Source organism: Budorcas taxicolor, chromosome 3 (genome assembly GCF_023091745.1).
Source record: "Budorcas taxicolor isolate Tak-1 chromosome 3, Takin1.1, whole genome shotgun sequence".
In the NCBI taxonomy this organism is placed as follows: Eukaryota; Metazoa; Chordata; class Mammalia; order Artiodactyla; family Bovidae; genus Budorcas; species Budorcas taxicolor.
In genome coordinates, this window is record NC_068912.1 from 102774979 (window position 1) to 102791676 (window position 16698).

Below are 16698 nucleotides of genomic sequence, written 5' to 3' on the forward strand. Positions count from 1 at the left end.
GGAGCTGCCATGGGTTTGGTCAGTCCTGGGAACTCTAAAGCAGCGGTATCACAATGCGCCACGCCTACTCGTAGTGTTCGGTTATTCTCTTTCTCTGTTCTAATTTTCTTCACCACCTGACTCCAGCTTATTTATTTGTACAGCCAAAACCATCTGCCAAACCCATCGCTTACTTGGCTCTCAGGATTTCCTTGTTTGAACTCTCCAAGAGGGAATCTAATTGGCCAGATTAGCTTTACAAACTGGACAAGGGTCTCGGGCCCGTCTATGGATTGGCTGCGCTTGGATCAGATGTCTTTCCGTGGCCCAATCAGCTGGGGCTGAGGGAGACAGGCCGCCCACAGCCGCTCGGTGCGGAGTCCAGTGGTGGGGGCAGTTTGCCTTACAAGGGACATTGAACTTTGTACCTACAAGAGGAACCTGAAAGGTGCATTAAAGAGCTTTTATAGCACACACACACACACACACACACACACACACACACACACACACACACACACACACAGTCCAGTGGTGGGGGCAGTTTGCCTTACAAGGGACATTGAACTTTGTACCTACAAGACGAACCTGAAAGGTGCATTAAAGAGCTTTTATAGCACACACACACACTTTGAAACCCCTGTAAGCATGATCAATTCTAGGCTGTTCAGGTGCGGAACGAGGAGCTAATTCAAGATTTTCTCTGGGAAAACGAAATAATATGCCAAAAGACCTCATATACACTGTGATCAGGGTTTTCTAGGACAAGACTGTACGTGTTGAGTTTTTGCCCTGTACAGGAAAGTTAACGGCTGAGTGGTGCGGCACGTGGCTATCAAAAGTTCTTTAATGAACAGATTCTCTGGTTATAATGAAGGTAAACACCAAGCGTTTGTTAGCGTCCACGTTCCTTCACCCTAACTGGGCCCGTGCCCCCTCTCCCCCGTCCGGAAAAGTGCACTTTTCTGGCAGGTTCGCGGCCCTTACCACCCACGGGTCTGCCAGCGGGAGAGGGCCGGCACCCAGCTCGCGGCGCCAGTGCGCCCCCGCGCGGCCGGGCCGGGTTCCTCCACCACTTCCGGGTCCTCCACGCCCCGCCCCGCCCCGCCCCGCAAGTGCGGCCCTCCAGTCTTTTCCCCGGCGCTGCAGGCAGCGCGGGCCCTCAAGTCCCCGCTCGACCCTGCCCGCCATTGCAGCCTTCTAGCTGCGGGGACTCCTCCCCGCGCGCGCTCTCGAGTAGCCATGGCTCCACTCCGCTTCTCGGCCAACCTGTCGTGGCTGTTCCCGGAGCTGTCGGGCTTTCCCGCGCGGCTCCGGGCCGCGGGCAGTTCGGGCTTCGAAGCAGCCGAGATCGGCTGGCCGTATGCGGAGCCGCCGGAGGCGCTGGCGCGCGCAGCGCGGGAAGCCGGGCTACGAGTGGTGCTAATCAACACGCCCCCAGGTGCGCCGGGAGGGCCCAGGCCGGGACAGGGTGGGGCAGTGGGGAAGGAGCAGGGAGCTGAGGCCCATTCTTTCCGCAGGAGACAGAGAGAAGGGGGAGAATGGGCTGGGGGCTGTTCCCGGGAGGCAGGCGGCCTTCCGAGAAGGGCTGGAGCAGGCGGTGCTGTACGCTAAGGCTCTGGGCTGTTCCAGGTAACCTCCCCTCTCCATTCCCCCGCCCCCATAATCCGCGAGAGAAGAGGCTCAGGGTTACTCCGTCTCTGCCTCTTCAGTCCTGGTCCCTTGTAAATTGCCTTTTTGCATTTCATCTGTGTGTACGTCACTCTCAGTTTGCAACTCTTTCTTGCTCACCTCATGCTGGGAACTCAGTATGACCTGGGACATAACCCAGTCAGTTCAAGGAGACTCTGGGAGCAGAGCGGGTACTAACTCGTCTGGGAGCAGAGAAAGCTTCATAACAGGTAGTGATGTTGAACTGGGTCTCCGTGGTGGGTGCTTGCTTGACCAAAGGAGCATTCCAGGCAGGGGTGCAGTAGCCACACGCCCCCGGGGCTTCGTGTATTCTGCAGAGATTATGAGGCTGGAGGTGAAGTCTGTCTGCTTTGGAGGTGACTGAGAAAGATGAGGCGGTGAAGGGAGAAGGTGGGGGACTCAGAGTGGGGCTGATAAGGTGAATGTCAAATCCTGCACAGGGCAACCAGACTGCGAAGGAACTGGCAACAAGCAGTTATGGGGCAGAGGGAGGAGTGTGTGTGCAGAAAACAGATGGGAAGCAGCTAAGAAACAGATGCAAGGAGGAGACAAGCAGCGTGGAATACCTGAGCATAAGGGTCAAAGTAATTTTTTAAAGGTGAGGCTTGAGGAGAAGGGCCATGGAAAAGGAGAATCTGGATGTACAGGAGGGGCTGCGTGAGGGCCTGTGGTCTCTGAAGCAGGAGGATGGTGGGCCTTCAGAAGGAATCTGGGAAAAGCCTCGGTCTTAGGTTGACACAAGTGTCTGAGGGCGCCGGGAGGCCTGAGCACCACAGCCAGGTGGTCTCACTGGGGACCTGGGGAAACGGGAGGCTGGTGCAGTCGGAGGGCAGCTGGAAGAGAAGTACCCAGCGAGCATGGGTGTGAAGGCTTCTTCGGTGAGGATGGACTCCACAGCCCCCCTCCAGCCCCATTTTCCCCACAGGATTCACCTGATGGCTGGCCGAGTGCCCAAGGGGGCTGACAGAACCGCGGTCAGGGGTGAAATGGAGGTAGTTTTCCTGGAGAACCTCAGGCACGCAGCTGAGGTTTTGGCTCAGGTGAGACAGTGAAAGGGGCTTCTCAGATGGCACAGTGGTAAAGAATCCACCTCCCAATGCAGGAGATGTGGGTTTGATCCCTGGGTCAGGAACGTCCTCTGGAGGAGGAAATGGCAACCCACTCCAGTATTCTTGCCCAGGTAATCCCATGGACAGAGGAGCATGGGGTCGCATAGAGTTGGACATGGCTGAGCACGCACATGAGCCAGTGAAAACACATACAGACACACATACTTCATGCATGTATGTATGTGGAGGGGAAGCACAGTAGGGAGCGCAGTGAGGCGCAAGGCTGGGCCCTGGCCGAGGCCAGAAGGGCTGGGGATCGGCTTGAGCAGTGACTGACTGAGGGAGTCGAACTTGGGGAGAGCTCTATTCATAGATCTGGCCTGGTGCCAGGAGAACCTCGTGGGACTGCTGGAGCCCATAAACACCCGCATCACGGACCCCCGGTATTTCCTGGACACGCCCCAGCAGGGTAGGCCCCCAACCCCTGGCCGCCTCCTGTCCATTGATTCTCCAGCCCTCCTCGAGTCTCACGACCCCTCTCCCTGGTTTCTCTCCCAGCGGCAGCCATCTTACAGAAGGTGGGAAGACCCAACCTCCAGCTACAGATGGTAAGTGGGGGAGAGGGTGTGCTTCTCAGAGGGCCGTGTTCTCCAAATCCAGGGACAGTGGTATGGGCTGCAGAGTCTCTGACTGGGGAATCTCTGCCCTAGGACTTATTCCACTGGCAGATCATGGACGGGAACCTGACAGGGAACGTGCGAGAGTTCCTGCCCATTGTTGGTGAGGGCCCCTTTCTTGGCTTCTTCCTGGCCTGCCATGAGGCTTCCCCTGTCCTTCCACTTTCTACCCCCAACATCTACCCCCAGGGCACGTGCAGGTGGCACAGGTCCCCGGTCGGGGGGAACCCGACAGCCCCGGAGAGCTCAACTTCTCGTATCTGTTCCAACTGCTGGAAGATGAAGGCTACACAGGCTTCGTGGGCTGCGAGTACCAGCCTCGAGGTTAGGGTGGGCTGAGCCTGGCCCCAGGGAAGGGCCTCTGGAGGGACACTGTCGGACAGGGGCTGTCTTCCTCCTCACGGCCTGAGATGCCGTGCGCCCGCTCCCCTCAGGAGACACAGCAGAGGGCCTGAGTTGGCTGCGTTCATACTGGGAGATGAGGGGCTGCCCGCAGGCTGGCCAGTGAGGTCCTGCGCTCCAGCCACACGCCTCTGGGACGGTGAGCAGCACGACTGAGTCTCCTCTAATTAAAGACACCCTGCTGACGTTTCCACGTGTGTGTGTTATTGGAGGGGGCGGGGGAGGACACACAGTGTCTTAACTCTGCGGTTTCTTTGGGCCGCTTCTCTCCTGCAGAGAAGGGCCATGCAGCTCGTGTTCAAGTCCTCCAGTCTGTGCCGGTGTTGCTGTGTCCGTGCTCCTTGGGTACAGACGAGAAAACAAGGGTACAGCGGCGAAGGGACTTGCCCACGGTCACAGCTGCTTCAAACGCAGAGCTGGGATTCGAACGGAGGCATCTTATCTCGATGGCAATTGTCTGGCAATGATGTCCCAGTGGGAACTGATGATCAGATGACTCGTGATGGGGGTGGGGTAGGTGGGTATCGGACAGGATTCAGGCAGAGCAGCTCTAAGGGGTCTACCTGCCACCTGATATGAAGAATTCCCAGACTCAGCCAGGTGAGCAGAAAGGAGTCTCCTTCTGGAAGGGCCCAGGGACCTGAGAGGACATGGGCACCTCAGGAGGTGAGTGGACCCTCTGGAGCCCTGTGCTGGTCAGTGGCAGCAAGTGTTTAGGGAGCATAGGTCCTGCTACAGGCCCCCAAGACACATTCACACGACCTCTGGCGTCCCTCAGGGTCCAGTCTTGCCCAGGGGCCTGGAAGGGCTGGTCTAAGATTTCAAGTGGGCAACCTTATAGAGCCATGGTTCGAAGACATTCAGTGGCCTGTCCTTCAGAGGAGGCGGGTCCAGAGGGTGAAGCAGGCTGTGTTGATGACGGACTCCAGGTGGTGGTAGGTGGAGACCAGCTGGGCAGGGGGGCTCTCGCTGTCCTGGGGCTGCACAGGGAAGGGCTCTCGGAAAACCACCGTCAGAGACTAAGGAACAGGGAGTGAATGCAGTGGTGAGAGGTGGGCAGGCTGGGCCCAGGAAGCTGGGCTCCCCAAACTCAGCAGGCTCTGGGGTAGAGCATTTGAGGTATAGCCTCCCACTAGGGCTGACACAAAGCCCCTCAACAGCCCCCCACCCCTGTTCTCACCGTCTTTCCCAAGTGGGAGTCCAGAAACACTAGCACAAAACAGTCCGTGAACTTCTGATTCAGCACAACCTAAAGACACAGACACAATGAGATGGACAGTGAGGCAGAGACCCTCCACGAGGGCATCCTGGAGGCCGGACCAGCCTGAGGAAGGCCGGCTTTCATCACCACCTGACCCCACCTGCGCTGCAACCTTGCTTCTCATCCTTATTGGCTCCCAGTCAGCCTGTGCAGGACGTCAGGATGAGGGGAGTGGTCCTTGACTGGAAGGCCCTGCACAAGCTGGCATCAACATCTGAAGCCCAGCAACAAAGAGGGGCTCTCCCCCCTCGACGAGAGTCCTCCTTGCCTCCTGGGTTTTGTGTCTCTGGCCTCCCGGATGTCTGTCCCTGTAGCTCAGCTTTGTGATCTCTCCCCAAGTAGTTTCTTCTATGCCTGGGGCTTCAGTGACCTCCTGTTCATATAAGTGCTGCCTACACCCCTCTCCTGAGCTCTAATCCCTGATGTCCACAGACATTCTAGACTGTGGTTCTGCAAGGTCCTCTTGGGCCTCAGACTCAACTCATCGCCCTTCCCCCAAACCCATTCCTGCTCCAGCACTCTTGCCACCCATAGAAGCACCCCCATCTGCTCACACTTGCCGCACTACTGCAGCCTTACCCCAACTAGCCTCAGCTTCTGGGTGATGCTCTGTCACACCTTGAAACTAAGTCTTCCCCAGAAGCACCATGCGGCAGGACCCCTCACCATGGGCCAAGTACTTTTTTTTAGAAGCCTCTTGAACCTTACCCCTCCTGAACTGCTGCTCTCAACTGGGCCCATCCTTGAGTCTTCCAGTCCCCAGTGCCCACTGCCATAACTCTCTTCTCTCCTCTGCCCTTCCCAGCAATCTATCAGTCTAATGTGCACATCAATCACTTGTGGAGATGGTGGAAAAACAGCTTCTGGGCCAGCAGGTTGGGGGCGGGGCCTTGGGTCTGCACTTTAGCCAGCTCCCAAGTGGGGCTGACACTGCTGGTGCGAGGACCACACTTTGGTAAACAAAGTCTTGAAAGCCCAAGAAGTCCTTTCTGGGACTTGAACCTACATGAACTAACCACTTATGAGGTTCCAGAGCTTGGCCCTTGGGATCACTAGCCAAGGTTTGTGCCTTTGAGGGTCCTGAGAGCACAGCTCTAGGTTCTTCTCAGTGAGTCACAGGCTATGGCTTGGTGCTTGAAGAGTTTTCCTCCTCTACCTGTGTAGGCACTCCATCTCAGCCTCCCTCCAGAGCCTGTGTAGTCAGGCTGGGGCTCCTTGAGGGGGACCCTGTCCTCCATCTAATGAGGATTTCTTTCAGAGGAAGGCCAAGGAAACTTACCAGGTACTGAGTCCCCAAGTCTGGGCTCTGGAAATGGCGACAGCTCTGGGGAAAGCGGCTCAGGAGAACCTTGATCAGGCTCTGGTACCAGGAGACCGTCATGGACAGGAAGCAGTCCTGCGGGGGGAGGCCCACAGGCATGGGTCTGCTGTCCCAGAGCCGCCTCTGAGACTCCCGCAACCTTCACCCTGGCTGCTGGCGGCCTTCCAAGCACCCACCCCAGCCCCTTACCAGCTGCGGGTCAATGTCCCCAATGGATTTGGCATGGACTGCTTCTAGGAGCTCCTCCAGCTCGGCCAGGGCCAGGCGCCCCCCTAGCCTCAGTCGATCAGGTCCTGGTGGTTCCAGCAAGAAGAGGCGCTTCCAAAGGGTGTCCCGACGGCAGTGCCCTCCAGCCAGCCGGACCAGCTGAGCCAGCCGTGCCCGTGCCACGCCCACCTCTGCAGCCAATGGGGGGAACAGGGGAGCTGGTCCGGGGGCCACACTGGCCCCGGAGGCCTCCCCAGGGCTACTGGCTGAGCTCCCAGGAGCCTCTGGCTCAGGCGTCAGTCTGGGCGGCTTCCGGAGCCGGCGCATGTCGGCAGTGAGTCTGGGGAACAGCTCTCGTTGGCTGGTGAGCACCACAAAGAACTGTAGCCTAGGGTGGGGAGAGGGTAGGAGTGTGATGGTCACAGTAGGACAGACAGGGCCACTTCAGGGCAAGAGCCACGTTCAAGGTAGGGGATCTGCTGACCGAAGAACGTGCCGCTCGGCCTCGCCTTGCTCCTCAAAGGGTGCAGCACAGTGACAGACAAGCAGAGACACGTCAAAGTCGTCCTGGTGACGAAGTCCCTCAGAGTCGAGGTACGAGCCAGAGCTGAGCAGTGGGGGTGGGGGAGACGTCAAGCCTGAGGTTCTGATGAAGCCAGGGGCCCACCCTTTCAGCCTAAGAGAACACGGGTCCTCCTACTGCGGGGATGGCCCTGCCTCCAGCTTCACCTGTCCCCACCCCGCCTTACCTGTGCCATGCCGACACCAGGGCATACTCGTTGTGTTCCGGGCCTCCGGGCCGGGCCATCCGAAGCGGCTTCATGTGGTAGGAGCTGGCGTGGTCGGCCACATAGTTGTACAGCTGGTGGGCAGCGATGAGCGGGGTGGGCAGCTCCAGGGTCCCTGAGAGGCGAGTTACAGGAGACACTGAGCCCCAGACAGACACAGTGATCTGTGGGCTGGAGGACAGGAGCCCCTGAGGCTCTGACTGACAAGCGGCCTGATTCTTCTGGGGAGCTCCTGTGGGACATGGAGGTGGGACAAAGCGGCTCAGGGCACACAGGGTACAGGACCTAAACTTACGAAACAGACTGGGAGTCACTTAAGACAGAAAGGTGAGGACAGGGTCCAGGTGGCACGAGGCGACTGACAACACAGGAGAGGGGAGACAAGAGACAAGGTCTGGCCCCCGGAAGTGGTCCCTTCGGTCCTGGCTTGTGGCCTGTTCTTTCCCAGGTTCACTGGCTTGCCCTTGGGCACTGACCTTGGTAAATGTGATTGCGGCCGAAGTGGGGCCCATCGGGGTGGTGGGCCAGGAAGTGACGCAGGAAGGTGGTCAGGTGGTAGCCGTGCCGCAGCACCGCGTGGGCGCCCAGCACGTGCTGGCGAACGAGGCGCAGGTGGAAGTCGTAGCTGAACGAGTGGACATGCATCAGGTCCCGCACCCGGTCGCACTCCTCCGTGAACAGCATGGAGAGCTGGGAGGTGGCGGGGCCAGTCAGGAAACGACGGCAGGCTGCCCGGCGCACCCCTACCCCCTCCTCCTGCCTGGGAAATGCCGCGCACAGTTCACCCTGTCCTGTGGTCCCTCTGCCAGAAACGCTTCTGCAAGAAGCCCTCCTCATTACATTCAACTCGGTTGTAACTGTTGGCATGAAACTGACCATTTTGAGAGACGAACCTTTGAACTCTGTATCCCAGAGTCCACTCAAGTCCAGCACAGATTTACTCATGCAATAAATACTTGCTGAGTGCCTACCACCTGCCTACCCGGTACTGTTCTAGGTGCTGGGGATACACACCCTTGCCCTCAAGGAGCTTACAGTCTAGCAGTGGGGACAGGATAATAAACATCAGAGGAAATGAATACACAGCACATTAGTAGATTGTTACGGAAAATCAATTGGTAAAGCAGGTGCAGTTTTAAACAGGGTGGGCTGGGTAGGCCAGGTGTGTAATTAACTGACTATTAGAAAGGTTTTTCTGGTCACTTCCCAACTCTCCAGCTTTATCTTCTCATCAAATTACTTGCTCTCCCCAAGTATATATCACATATTTTCTCTACACTTTTGTACCGGCCATTCTCTTTGCCTGAATGCTGCTCCCACTGACCCCCAAAGCTGGCTAACTCCCACTCATTTGTAAAGCTTCATCTGGGACATCCTGTCAAGGCTAGCCCAGGGTGGGCCTTCTCTAGTTGATCTGCGAATGAATGAATGAATGAACAACCACTGATGCAGGAAGAAAGGAAGGCAGAGAGGCGGAGCTGGGCTTCTCCTGGAGGAAATCAGCATTACTGAGAGTGTATTAACAGTTGGATAAGTGAGGCTGGGATGGCAGAATCTACATGACCATGCCCCTTGGTGACACTGGGCAAAAAACTAGTAGGAAAGGAAATCAATGACTGTAAATGAGGCAACTGCCTAGGAGTCGGAGTAGCTGCAGGACCCTGGGTAAGTCACAACCTCTCTGCTTCCGTCTCCCCATCCACTATGGAAATAAAGGAAAGGCCCTCATAAATTTGAAGCAGTGTGATAAACACTGCAGTCGCCAAGGATGAGCCTCTGATTGCAGCCCCAGTATTGCCACCAACTAGCTGTGTCCCTGGGGCACACCACTTCACCTCTGTGAACCCCAGTTTCCCCTTCTGTACAGCAGGAATAAAATTCTCTTTGCTTAGAATGTATACTAAACACTTACTAATAGCAATAATAAAGCAACTTAGAAATCTAAGTAGGGATACAGATTAGATATGCAGGGGCAGAGAGAGCCAAGCTGGATAGAGATGAGGGGTCAGGGAAGTCAGGACTTCAGGAAGCTCAAGAGAATAGTGAAGTGGGCCCATCCTGCCAATACTACAGCAAAGTGTGGAAGAGTGCCTGCCCGTCCAATCTCCCTGCTGTGCCCTAGGCCAGGTAGGTGCCTGCACTGAAGTCACCAAGCTTTCCTGGATCTCACTTTCCTGTGATGACTAGATGAGGCATCCATACCCGAATCCATACCTACGAGCTGGATCTGAAGCTGTCCAGATTTGGGAAGAGTCTATGCCGTCCGTCCTGGAGAGTGACAGCCTGTGCCCAGTCAGACCCTGATCTTTAGAAACTCAACTTGAAGTATAAGGAAGGCAGAGGCCCTTGCACGACAAGCCTGACAACCCAAAGGGGCCAAACTCACTCAAGGGTGGAGGGCTTCAGGTCCCTGACCACATTCGGTCCTGACTCATTCATTCATTCTGAGCCCTCCCGAGTGCTTGTGGGGTACAGAGGCCCTGCCTTCAGGCAATCAGAGGGCTAGAAATAAAACCAAGTGTGGGGGTATGCTGTATGGGAGGGGACTTTAGTCCATATTGTAAGTGTTAGCGACTATATGAACAGTGCCAGGCTGTCCCCAGCTCTAAGCCAGGACTGGCACTGGCCCACCCAAGTGTCACATTACCTATTCAGCTCAAATATCCTCACTGTCCAACCATCTATGGTCAGTGCCAGAATGACTACAGGGCCAGACCGGCCCCTGTGCTGCACTGCCTTCTGCCCCCAGGGCCATGCCTGAACCCGGCTCTGGACTATCATAATGTGACCGGCAGATGGGCCAGTCATGGCACTGGAATGACCCAGCTACCCACAGCAGCAGATCATTCCTGGGGCTACACTTAAGACTCCACAGCCCTCTGTCCCTGCCACTTACCTGAGAGTTGACAGCTTGCCCCATGGGGATTCGGGAACATTCCAGGGCAAACTGTTTGACACAGAAATAACAGCCCTGGAGAGAGGATGAAGATGAGGTCAGGAGGGCAAGAGACAGGAAGGCCTGGCTCTCCTCACATGGTACTCCTCTTGTTTACCTGAAAAGCCAGCTCCATGAGGATGATGCCCCCAGGCAGGGCCCGCTGCAGGTGGTATGTGGTGACTGGAGAGCCCGTGCTCTGCAGAAAGGAGAAAGACTGGGGTTCAGGGGCAAGGATGGGGGCTCTTGGGGAAGCAGGCCCCTGGGCCAATGACTTTAATGGTGTCAGGCTGGGATCAATGACCTCAGTCCTTATCCAGGGCCCCTGACTTTAGGCCTTGGGCAAACAATTCAGGCTTAGTGATGCTGCTGTCTGAGGCATCGCTGATTTCACTGTTGGGGAAAGCACATGACGATGTGGTTACCTTGGGGCTCCCTTCAGCCTTGGTTTTCGGGCAGGAGAAGGAACCCCGTCCTTCTGTTCCAAGGACAGCCATGGCCCGAAGCCGACTGGCGCTGCAGAAGAGGAAGAGGGACAGGGGGTGGGCAGGCTTGTGGGGCGAAGGGTCCCTGCTACCAGACCCAGAGCCAGCTCACAGGAGTCACTGTGGAGGCGAGGAGACAGGCTCAGAGGCGACCTGCTCGGGTCCCATGGTGGGTCAGTGGGCAGGCTGGGACTGGAGTCCGGGGCTAGACTGTGGGGCGGGGCGCTCTCCACAGCAGGTGCTGCTCTAAGGGGAGGTGGAGACAGGCCCCCCTATTCCAGCGAGAGGATGAGGGTGGGGCCGCCGAGGCTGCCGTGACCAAGGGGAGACCCCTGTGGGATATGGCAGTACCTGCTTGTTGGAGGCAGCAGGGGAGGATGGGAGGGGAGTGGGTGATGTCCATCTTGAGACTTCACGGGGAAAGCTCAAGTGGATGCTTGATGCCCTGGTAAGGATGGTTCCTCTGAGAGGGAAAAGGGGTTCTTTTTTGAGCCGGGAAGGTCAGTTTTAGTGATCTAAAGCCTGTTGTTCTTCCCTTCTCAACTCAGAGACAAAGGGGAAAAAGAGAAGTACTGTGAATGAGGACAAAACAGAAAGAGCCAATGAGACCCACTCATCATACTCAGGACTACAAACTCCTGGAACTGTTGCTGGGGGTGGGTGGGGGTGGCGGGGTGGGCAGTGGTCAAAGCCTTTGGCAAGAAGAAATGTCCTACTTAATTCTCAAGGAAATAGGGACCAGACCTATTGATTGGAGAGACTTGAGAGGGAGGAAGGCTTGATTTAAAATTTTCCTCTGGAAACATATATTTAACCTTAGTGTCTTTGGTTTTAAAAGGGAATTCTGACTTCTGGGAAGAACATAGCTGAATGGGAAGGACATGAACGCCAGAGAAATCCCTGCTGCTGGGACCTGGCTGTGGAGGGCAATGAGCAGAGTTCCTCCTGGGGTCTGTCCCAGAGAAATGAGAGGGGCAGCTGAATGAGACGTCCTGGAGGCGCAGGCCTGTCCTCCTCCTAAGGCCGGGGAGAGAGCGGAGGCCGGGGGGATGGAGAGCTGGCTACAGAAACACTAAGGAGGTGGGAAATGGCTTTCTGGGCCTAGGGGGCATCTTGAGTAAGAAAGCATGACTTACATTTACTACTTTGAAAAGGCATCAAACTGAAAACAGGAGGGAGAAAACAAACGGACATATCTGGATATGTGAAATGAACTGTGTCGTAGTGTGGGCCTGGTGAGCTGAATGTGCACGTGGCCCTAATTACCCAAACAGGACCCAAGGGGAAGGGAGTATGGGGCTTCACCTGCCATGGAGGAGGAGAGGAGAACAGGGAGATGAGAGGGGCTCACCTGCGGGCAGGTGACGGGGGCCGCAGCGGCACCAGCACAAAGCCCATGCTCTGCAGATACTGAACATACTGCTGCAGGAAGGCCAGGCTCAGCTCCTTCAACCAAGGCTCCTCCCGGGCGCCCAGCGGAGGCCCGTCCGAGGAGTCGCAGTTGGCGGGGGATTCTCGGCTTCCAGAGGCCGACTCAGGGCGATGGCGCCGCTGTGGGAGTGGAGGTTAAGAGAGACTCTACCCACCGGCAACCACCCTATCAGGGGTGAAGGAACGGAGGTCCTCCCGAAGAAATCCAGAGTCTGGAGCCTCACCTGTCCCTCCGGGGCCCCCGAGGTCTCTGGGGGCCCATGCAGCCAGGCTGCAGGGTCAAAGAGCAGGGCTGTTGCACAGTAATGCACCAGGCGGGACGACTGCTTCAGGGTCTCCAGCTCCCCGGCCTGGAGAGAGTGAGCACCGGGTGGGTGGCCAGGGCAGGGTCACGGGACTGCCTGGAGGATGCGGGGAGGGCACTCACACTGATAGGCATGCTAGCTGGGGCGGAGCGCTGCTGCCACGTGACAAACAGGTTCTCCATCTTCATCTGGCGCTCCAGCTCTAGGGGTTGGAGGCTTTTAGTAGCAGACCCCAGGAGCAGCCGCCCCTCTTCCTGCCGGGCTCCACAGCTGGCCCTGCCTGCCGCCCGGCCCGGCCCACTCACCTCTGCGCTCTGCCATCTTGATCTCCAGGAACTGCTGTCCATGGTAGGTGACGGGATCGGGCGGTCTGGGCACAGGGCCGAGGGAGGAGCTGGGGCGGGTGGCCGTGATATCCCGCAGGGCCTCATCGAAGGGGAATGTGTCCAGGGGAAGGGAGCCCCCGCCCCGCGAGGAGCCACTCAGCCGGCCCTGCTCACGGCTCAGGGGGGGACTTGCACTCCGGATGAGGGTCTCTGCTTCCACGGTCGGCAGCAGGAATGGGTTTGGCTCCTGAGAGAGACAAAGCCTCACAGGTGTCTGGGCCTCTGCCCTCAGACCTCCTCTCCCACCCCGTGGCTGCCTCTTTGACACGCCCTCCCTGCGACCTCTGCTCTGTCTGCCCCCTCTCCTGTTTCCAGACGGCAGCTTCCTTTAGCTGACCGCTCAGGAGAGGAGGGGCCCAGACGGCAGGCACCTTTTCATCCCGCACTGGAAAGTCCAACTGGCCATAGTGGTGGAAGAGCCCCAGCTTCTGGCTGAGGAGGCAGAAGATGAGGTGGGCGCGCGCGTTCTGCCACTGCACGAGGCGAACCAGAGCGCGGCCCAGGGCCGCTCCCAGGTCTGGAGCCCAGTTGTAGGTCAGCAGCTGGAGCTGGAAGTCAGGGCTCAGCGTCAGTGGGATCACAGAGCCCCTCCTACCACCCAGCCCCTGGCCCATGCCTACCTTTTTGTCCACGACCTCCAACAGCAGGAACCTCTGCCGGGGAGCATTTCGCCCCATGCTCCCGTCACCTCCCGGCTCAAAGCGCTGCACGGCTTTGGCAGCTATGGGGTCAAGGGGCAAAATGAAGGTCTTAGGACGGATCCCTCTCAATCACTCACTGCTCCCCACAGGGTCAGAGGCTACAGGATCAGTCCCTCTGAGACCCCCACCCCCACCGCAGGCTGTGGCCTCACCCTGCTGGGTGGGTCTCCTCCACTGTGAGAAGTTCCTGCCCAGAAGCAGCAGGTGCCGCTCAGCTGCCGGGCGGCGCGGTGGGCCCAGCTGTCCAAGGGAACACGGACTGAAGAGCTCTGGCTCAGGAGTCCTAGTGGGAGGGAGGGACGGACAGAAAGCAGACCATCTACGGCCCCATTCCCTAGCCATCGCCTCTCCCACCTCAGCTTCCGTGAGACCCCAAACTCACAAATGCTGCTCAAAGATGCGGACACTGGTGTCGCCAGCCATCGAGGTGACCAGAGTGGTGAGCTCAGACAGGACGGATGGGAGGAGGAAGCGGGACACCATGTGAGTGGAGCTCCTGGACACCGAGGCGCATCCTGGATCCCGGGCACAGAGGTCGTGGTGGGGCTCGGTGCTGGGGGCTGGGGACTGGGCCACAGGCTCAGGGGTGGGAGAAGGGTCTCACCAATCTGAACCATGAACTCCATCCAGTGCCGAGCGACACGAGCAAACACAGGCTGCAGGGCGCCTGCCTCGCCCTCTTCTAGCTGTGTGGTCCTCCGTCTGAAGACACAGCAGGAGTAAGAGCCTCGCACCCACACACAAGACCTGTATGTTCACACGCACTCAATAGCCCCTGTGACTTCACAGCACACTTTCCATGATAACACACATACCTTTGTCTCTGGGCTCCAGACTCTGGGCCCGCTGCCCGCTCAGTCCCACCCGGAGTCCGAACGCTTTCCGTTTTGTGACGCCTCCGGCCCCGAGTGTCTTCTGGCCGATCCAGGACAATGTCGTCAGTTGTTTTTGGGGAACCCAAGTCCCCACATTCTGTTTTACTCTGGGGGCAATGCAGTGAATGAGGAGGGGCTACTGGGAAGGGGAATGGGGTGGAGGATGGAGGCATCCAAGAATAGTTACAAGAACCCAGAAGAGCTGGAGGCCAACCAAGTAGCCTTGAGCAGGCTACCCAACTTCCCGGATCCTCAGTGGCCTCGCTAGTAACAGGCCTGCTGAAATCTTGCAGGCTGTGAGATCTGACCAGGAAAGTGGAAATGAAAACACTTAAGCTGAGGCTTATCTGTGTGTAAGTGAGAACGTGCCATGTTCTGTATACTCCTGTCTAAGGGACAGAGCTCTGAGGCAGGGCCTCCAGGGAGTAGAGAGGGGAGACAGGAGACAGGCAAGAAGGCAGAGGTCAACCTCACCACCTCTCTTTATTCCATTACCAGCATATCCCAGAAGCTACGCCGGCCAGCTCTGCTGGGAGGAGTCACAGGTTCGCCAGGGCCAGGGCTGGGGGGAAAGGTGCTGGCTCGGCCTGCAGGGCTCTTGGTGTCCAGCGACCCACTCCTGAGACTCCCTGTGAGTAGCAGGCATTACAGACTCCTGTCACGGACCATCAACCCCCATTTCAGACAACCCAGCCAGCCCCAAGACTGGTGAGAGACAGACATGCCATTTACTTACTCTACCTGTTCCTGCAACCCAGCCAGCCCTAAGTCTGGTAAGAGACAGAAATATATTTACATACTATACCTGTTCCTGAATGGCAGGGTGTGTGTGTGTGTGTGTGTGCGTGCGTGCATGCGTGCGTGTGTGTGTGTGTACAGTGTTCCTGGTCGTGGGTGTGTGTATGTGTGTAGGGAGTTCCTGGTTGTGTGTGTGTGTGTAGGGAGTTCCTGGTCATATGTGTGTGGGTTTGTGTAGGGAGTTCCTGGTTTTGTGTGTGTGTACACAGTTCCTGGTCGTGTGTGTGTGGGTTTGTGTAGGGAGTTCCTGGTTGTGTATGTGTGTGTGTAGGGAGTTCCTGGTTGTGTGTGTGTGTGCGTGTGTAGGGAGTTCCTGGTGATATACCGCCAATCTAAGCGAGTGACCAACTGCACACATGCATTTCTATCACGTGTGTCACCTTGCTGGTGCAGGGAAGGTGAGGGACAGCTATGAATGCGTATTTTAGATGCAGCCTCTGCCGCGTCTCCCCAGACTCTCCTTGCACCCTGACCTGGAGCACCGTCTCACCCGGACCTCCAGGGCTCTCCGGACTCCACGTACCTGCAGATGCGTCCTCTGTGCACAGCGGCGCTGGCAGCAGCCACAGCTCCATGACGGCATCCGCCAGGGCCTGGCGGGCTGCTGTGCGCAGCTTCTCCTCCAGCTGCACAATGCTGATGTTCCCCTTTTCCCAAACATCCAGTCGAAGCCGTGGGGCCCTGCGTGAAGCTGGAAGAAAGAACAGGGGCCACCTGAGTGTGTCCCTGGTTTCCACAGCATTAAATGAACACCCCCTCCTCTGACCAAGCTGCCCTACCTGAAGAGCTGTCTGGCAGGACTGGGCAGCGAGTGACCTGAGTCAGCTGCTCGAACTCTTCCTCCTGCAGTGGGTCTGGGGGCCCCGGAGAAGAAGTGGGCCATGATGCCAGCGAGATGGGGGCTCCCTCCTCATCCACAAAAGCTAGAGTGATGCAGGCGACCCCTGGGTAGAAATCCAAAAGGAAAGCTCAGCTCTGAGACTTCTGGGCCCTGCCCCTCCCCACCCCATGCAGCTGCGGGACAGGAACAGGCTTTCCCACACCCCGTGGCGCCACGGGCCCAGGAGCTGCACTGTACCTTTGCCCCCAGTGCCCTGTCCTCCAGGCTTGTTGTACAAGTAGATGTCCAAGTCGGGGAGGCCACCCTGCAGCGGGAGCGGATGCTGCGGAGAGAAGAGCCACCGAGCACTAAGCCCAGCCAGGTGGACACAGGCTTCAGGGAACGGGTGCCACAGGGAGAGCGGGGACAGGGACACGCAAGAGCAAAGGGAGACACAGGTAGGTGACAAGGGCCGGGCCAGGGCTGGGTGTGCAGAGGTCCACGGGTGCACAGAGGTCCACGGGTGGGGATCTGTAGAAAACAGCTTCCTCAGCAAGCATGCATGTAGGTGTGGACTGGAGGTGCA

General features: G+C 57.7%; 2 protein-coding genes across 2 annotated transcripts in view; one reads left to right on the forward strand and one right to left on the reverse strand.

Annotated features, from left to right (window-relative positions):
* The first annotated feature begins 1179 nt into the window (after positions 1–1179).
* HYI (hydroxypyruvate isomerase (putative)) lies at positions 1180–3978 on the forward strand. Its single transcript, XM_052638279.1, has 8 exons — positions 1180–1420; positions 1500–1611; positions 2597–2711; positions 3111–3189; positions 3279–3328; positions 3431–3500; positions 3587–3721; positions 3832–3978. Exons 1-8 carry the CDS (start codon positions 1222–1224, stop codon positions 3903–3905), a joined length of 834 nt encoding a protein of 277 aa, XP_052494239.1. The 5' UTR covers positions 1180–1221; the 3' UTR covers positions 3906–3978.
* SZT2 (SZT2 subunit of KICSTOR complex) overlaps positions 2957–16698 on the reverse strand; it is a 51491-nt gene continuing 37749 nt past the window's right edge. The window contains exons 49-72 of the mRNA XM_052638278.1: positions 16371–16455; positions 16072–16236; positions 15816–15983; positions 14990–15123; positions 14435–14601; positions 14224–14321; positions 14002–14134; positions 13772–13902; positions 13539–13639; positions 13290–13466; positions 12838–13105; positions 12655–12734; positions 12452–12577; positions 12148–12347; positions 10737–10827; positions 10430–10510; positions 10273–10347; positions 7853–8066; positions 7338–7491; positions 7073–7195; positions 6571–6976; positions 6340–6456; positions 4980–5048; positions 2957–4818 (exon numbers count right to left, since the gene is read on the reverse strand). Coding sequence (XP_052494238.1) covers positions 4675–4818; positions 4980–5048; positions 6340–6456; positions 6571–6976; positions 7073–7195; positions 7338–7491; positions 7853–8066; positions 10273–10347; positions 10430–10510; positions 10737–10827; positions 12148–12347; positions 12452–12577; positions 12655–12734; positions 12838–13105; positions 13290–13466; positions 13539–13639; positions 13772–13902; positions 14002–14134; positions 14224–14321; positions 14435–14601; positions 14990–15123; positions 15816–15983; positions 16072–16236; positions 16371–16455 — 3507 coding nt within the window. The 3' untranslated portion in view covers positions 2957–4674. The remainder of the gene's footprint in view (positions 4819–4979; positions 5049–6339; positions 6457–6570; positions 6977–7072; positions 7196–7337; positions 7492–7852; positions 8067–10272; positions 10348–10429; positions 10511–10736; positions 10828–12147; positions 12348–12451; positions 12578–12654; positions 12735–12837; positions 13106–13289; positions 13467–13538; positions 13640–13771; positions 13903–14001; positions 14135–14223; positions 14322–14434; positions 14602–14989; positions 15124–15815; positions 15984–16071; positions 16237–16370; positions 16456–16698) is intronic.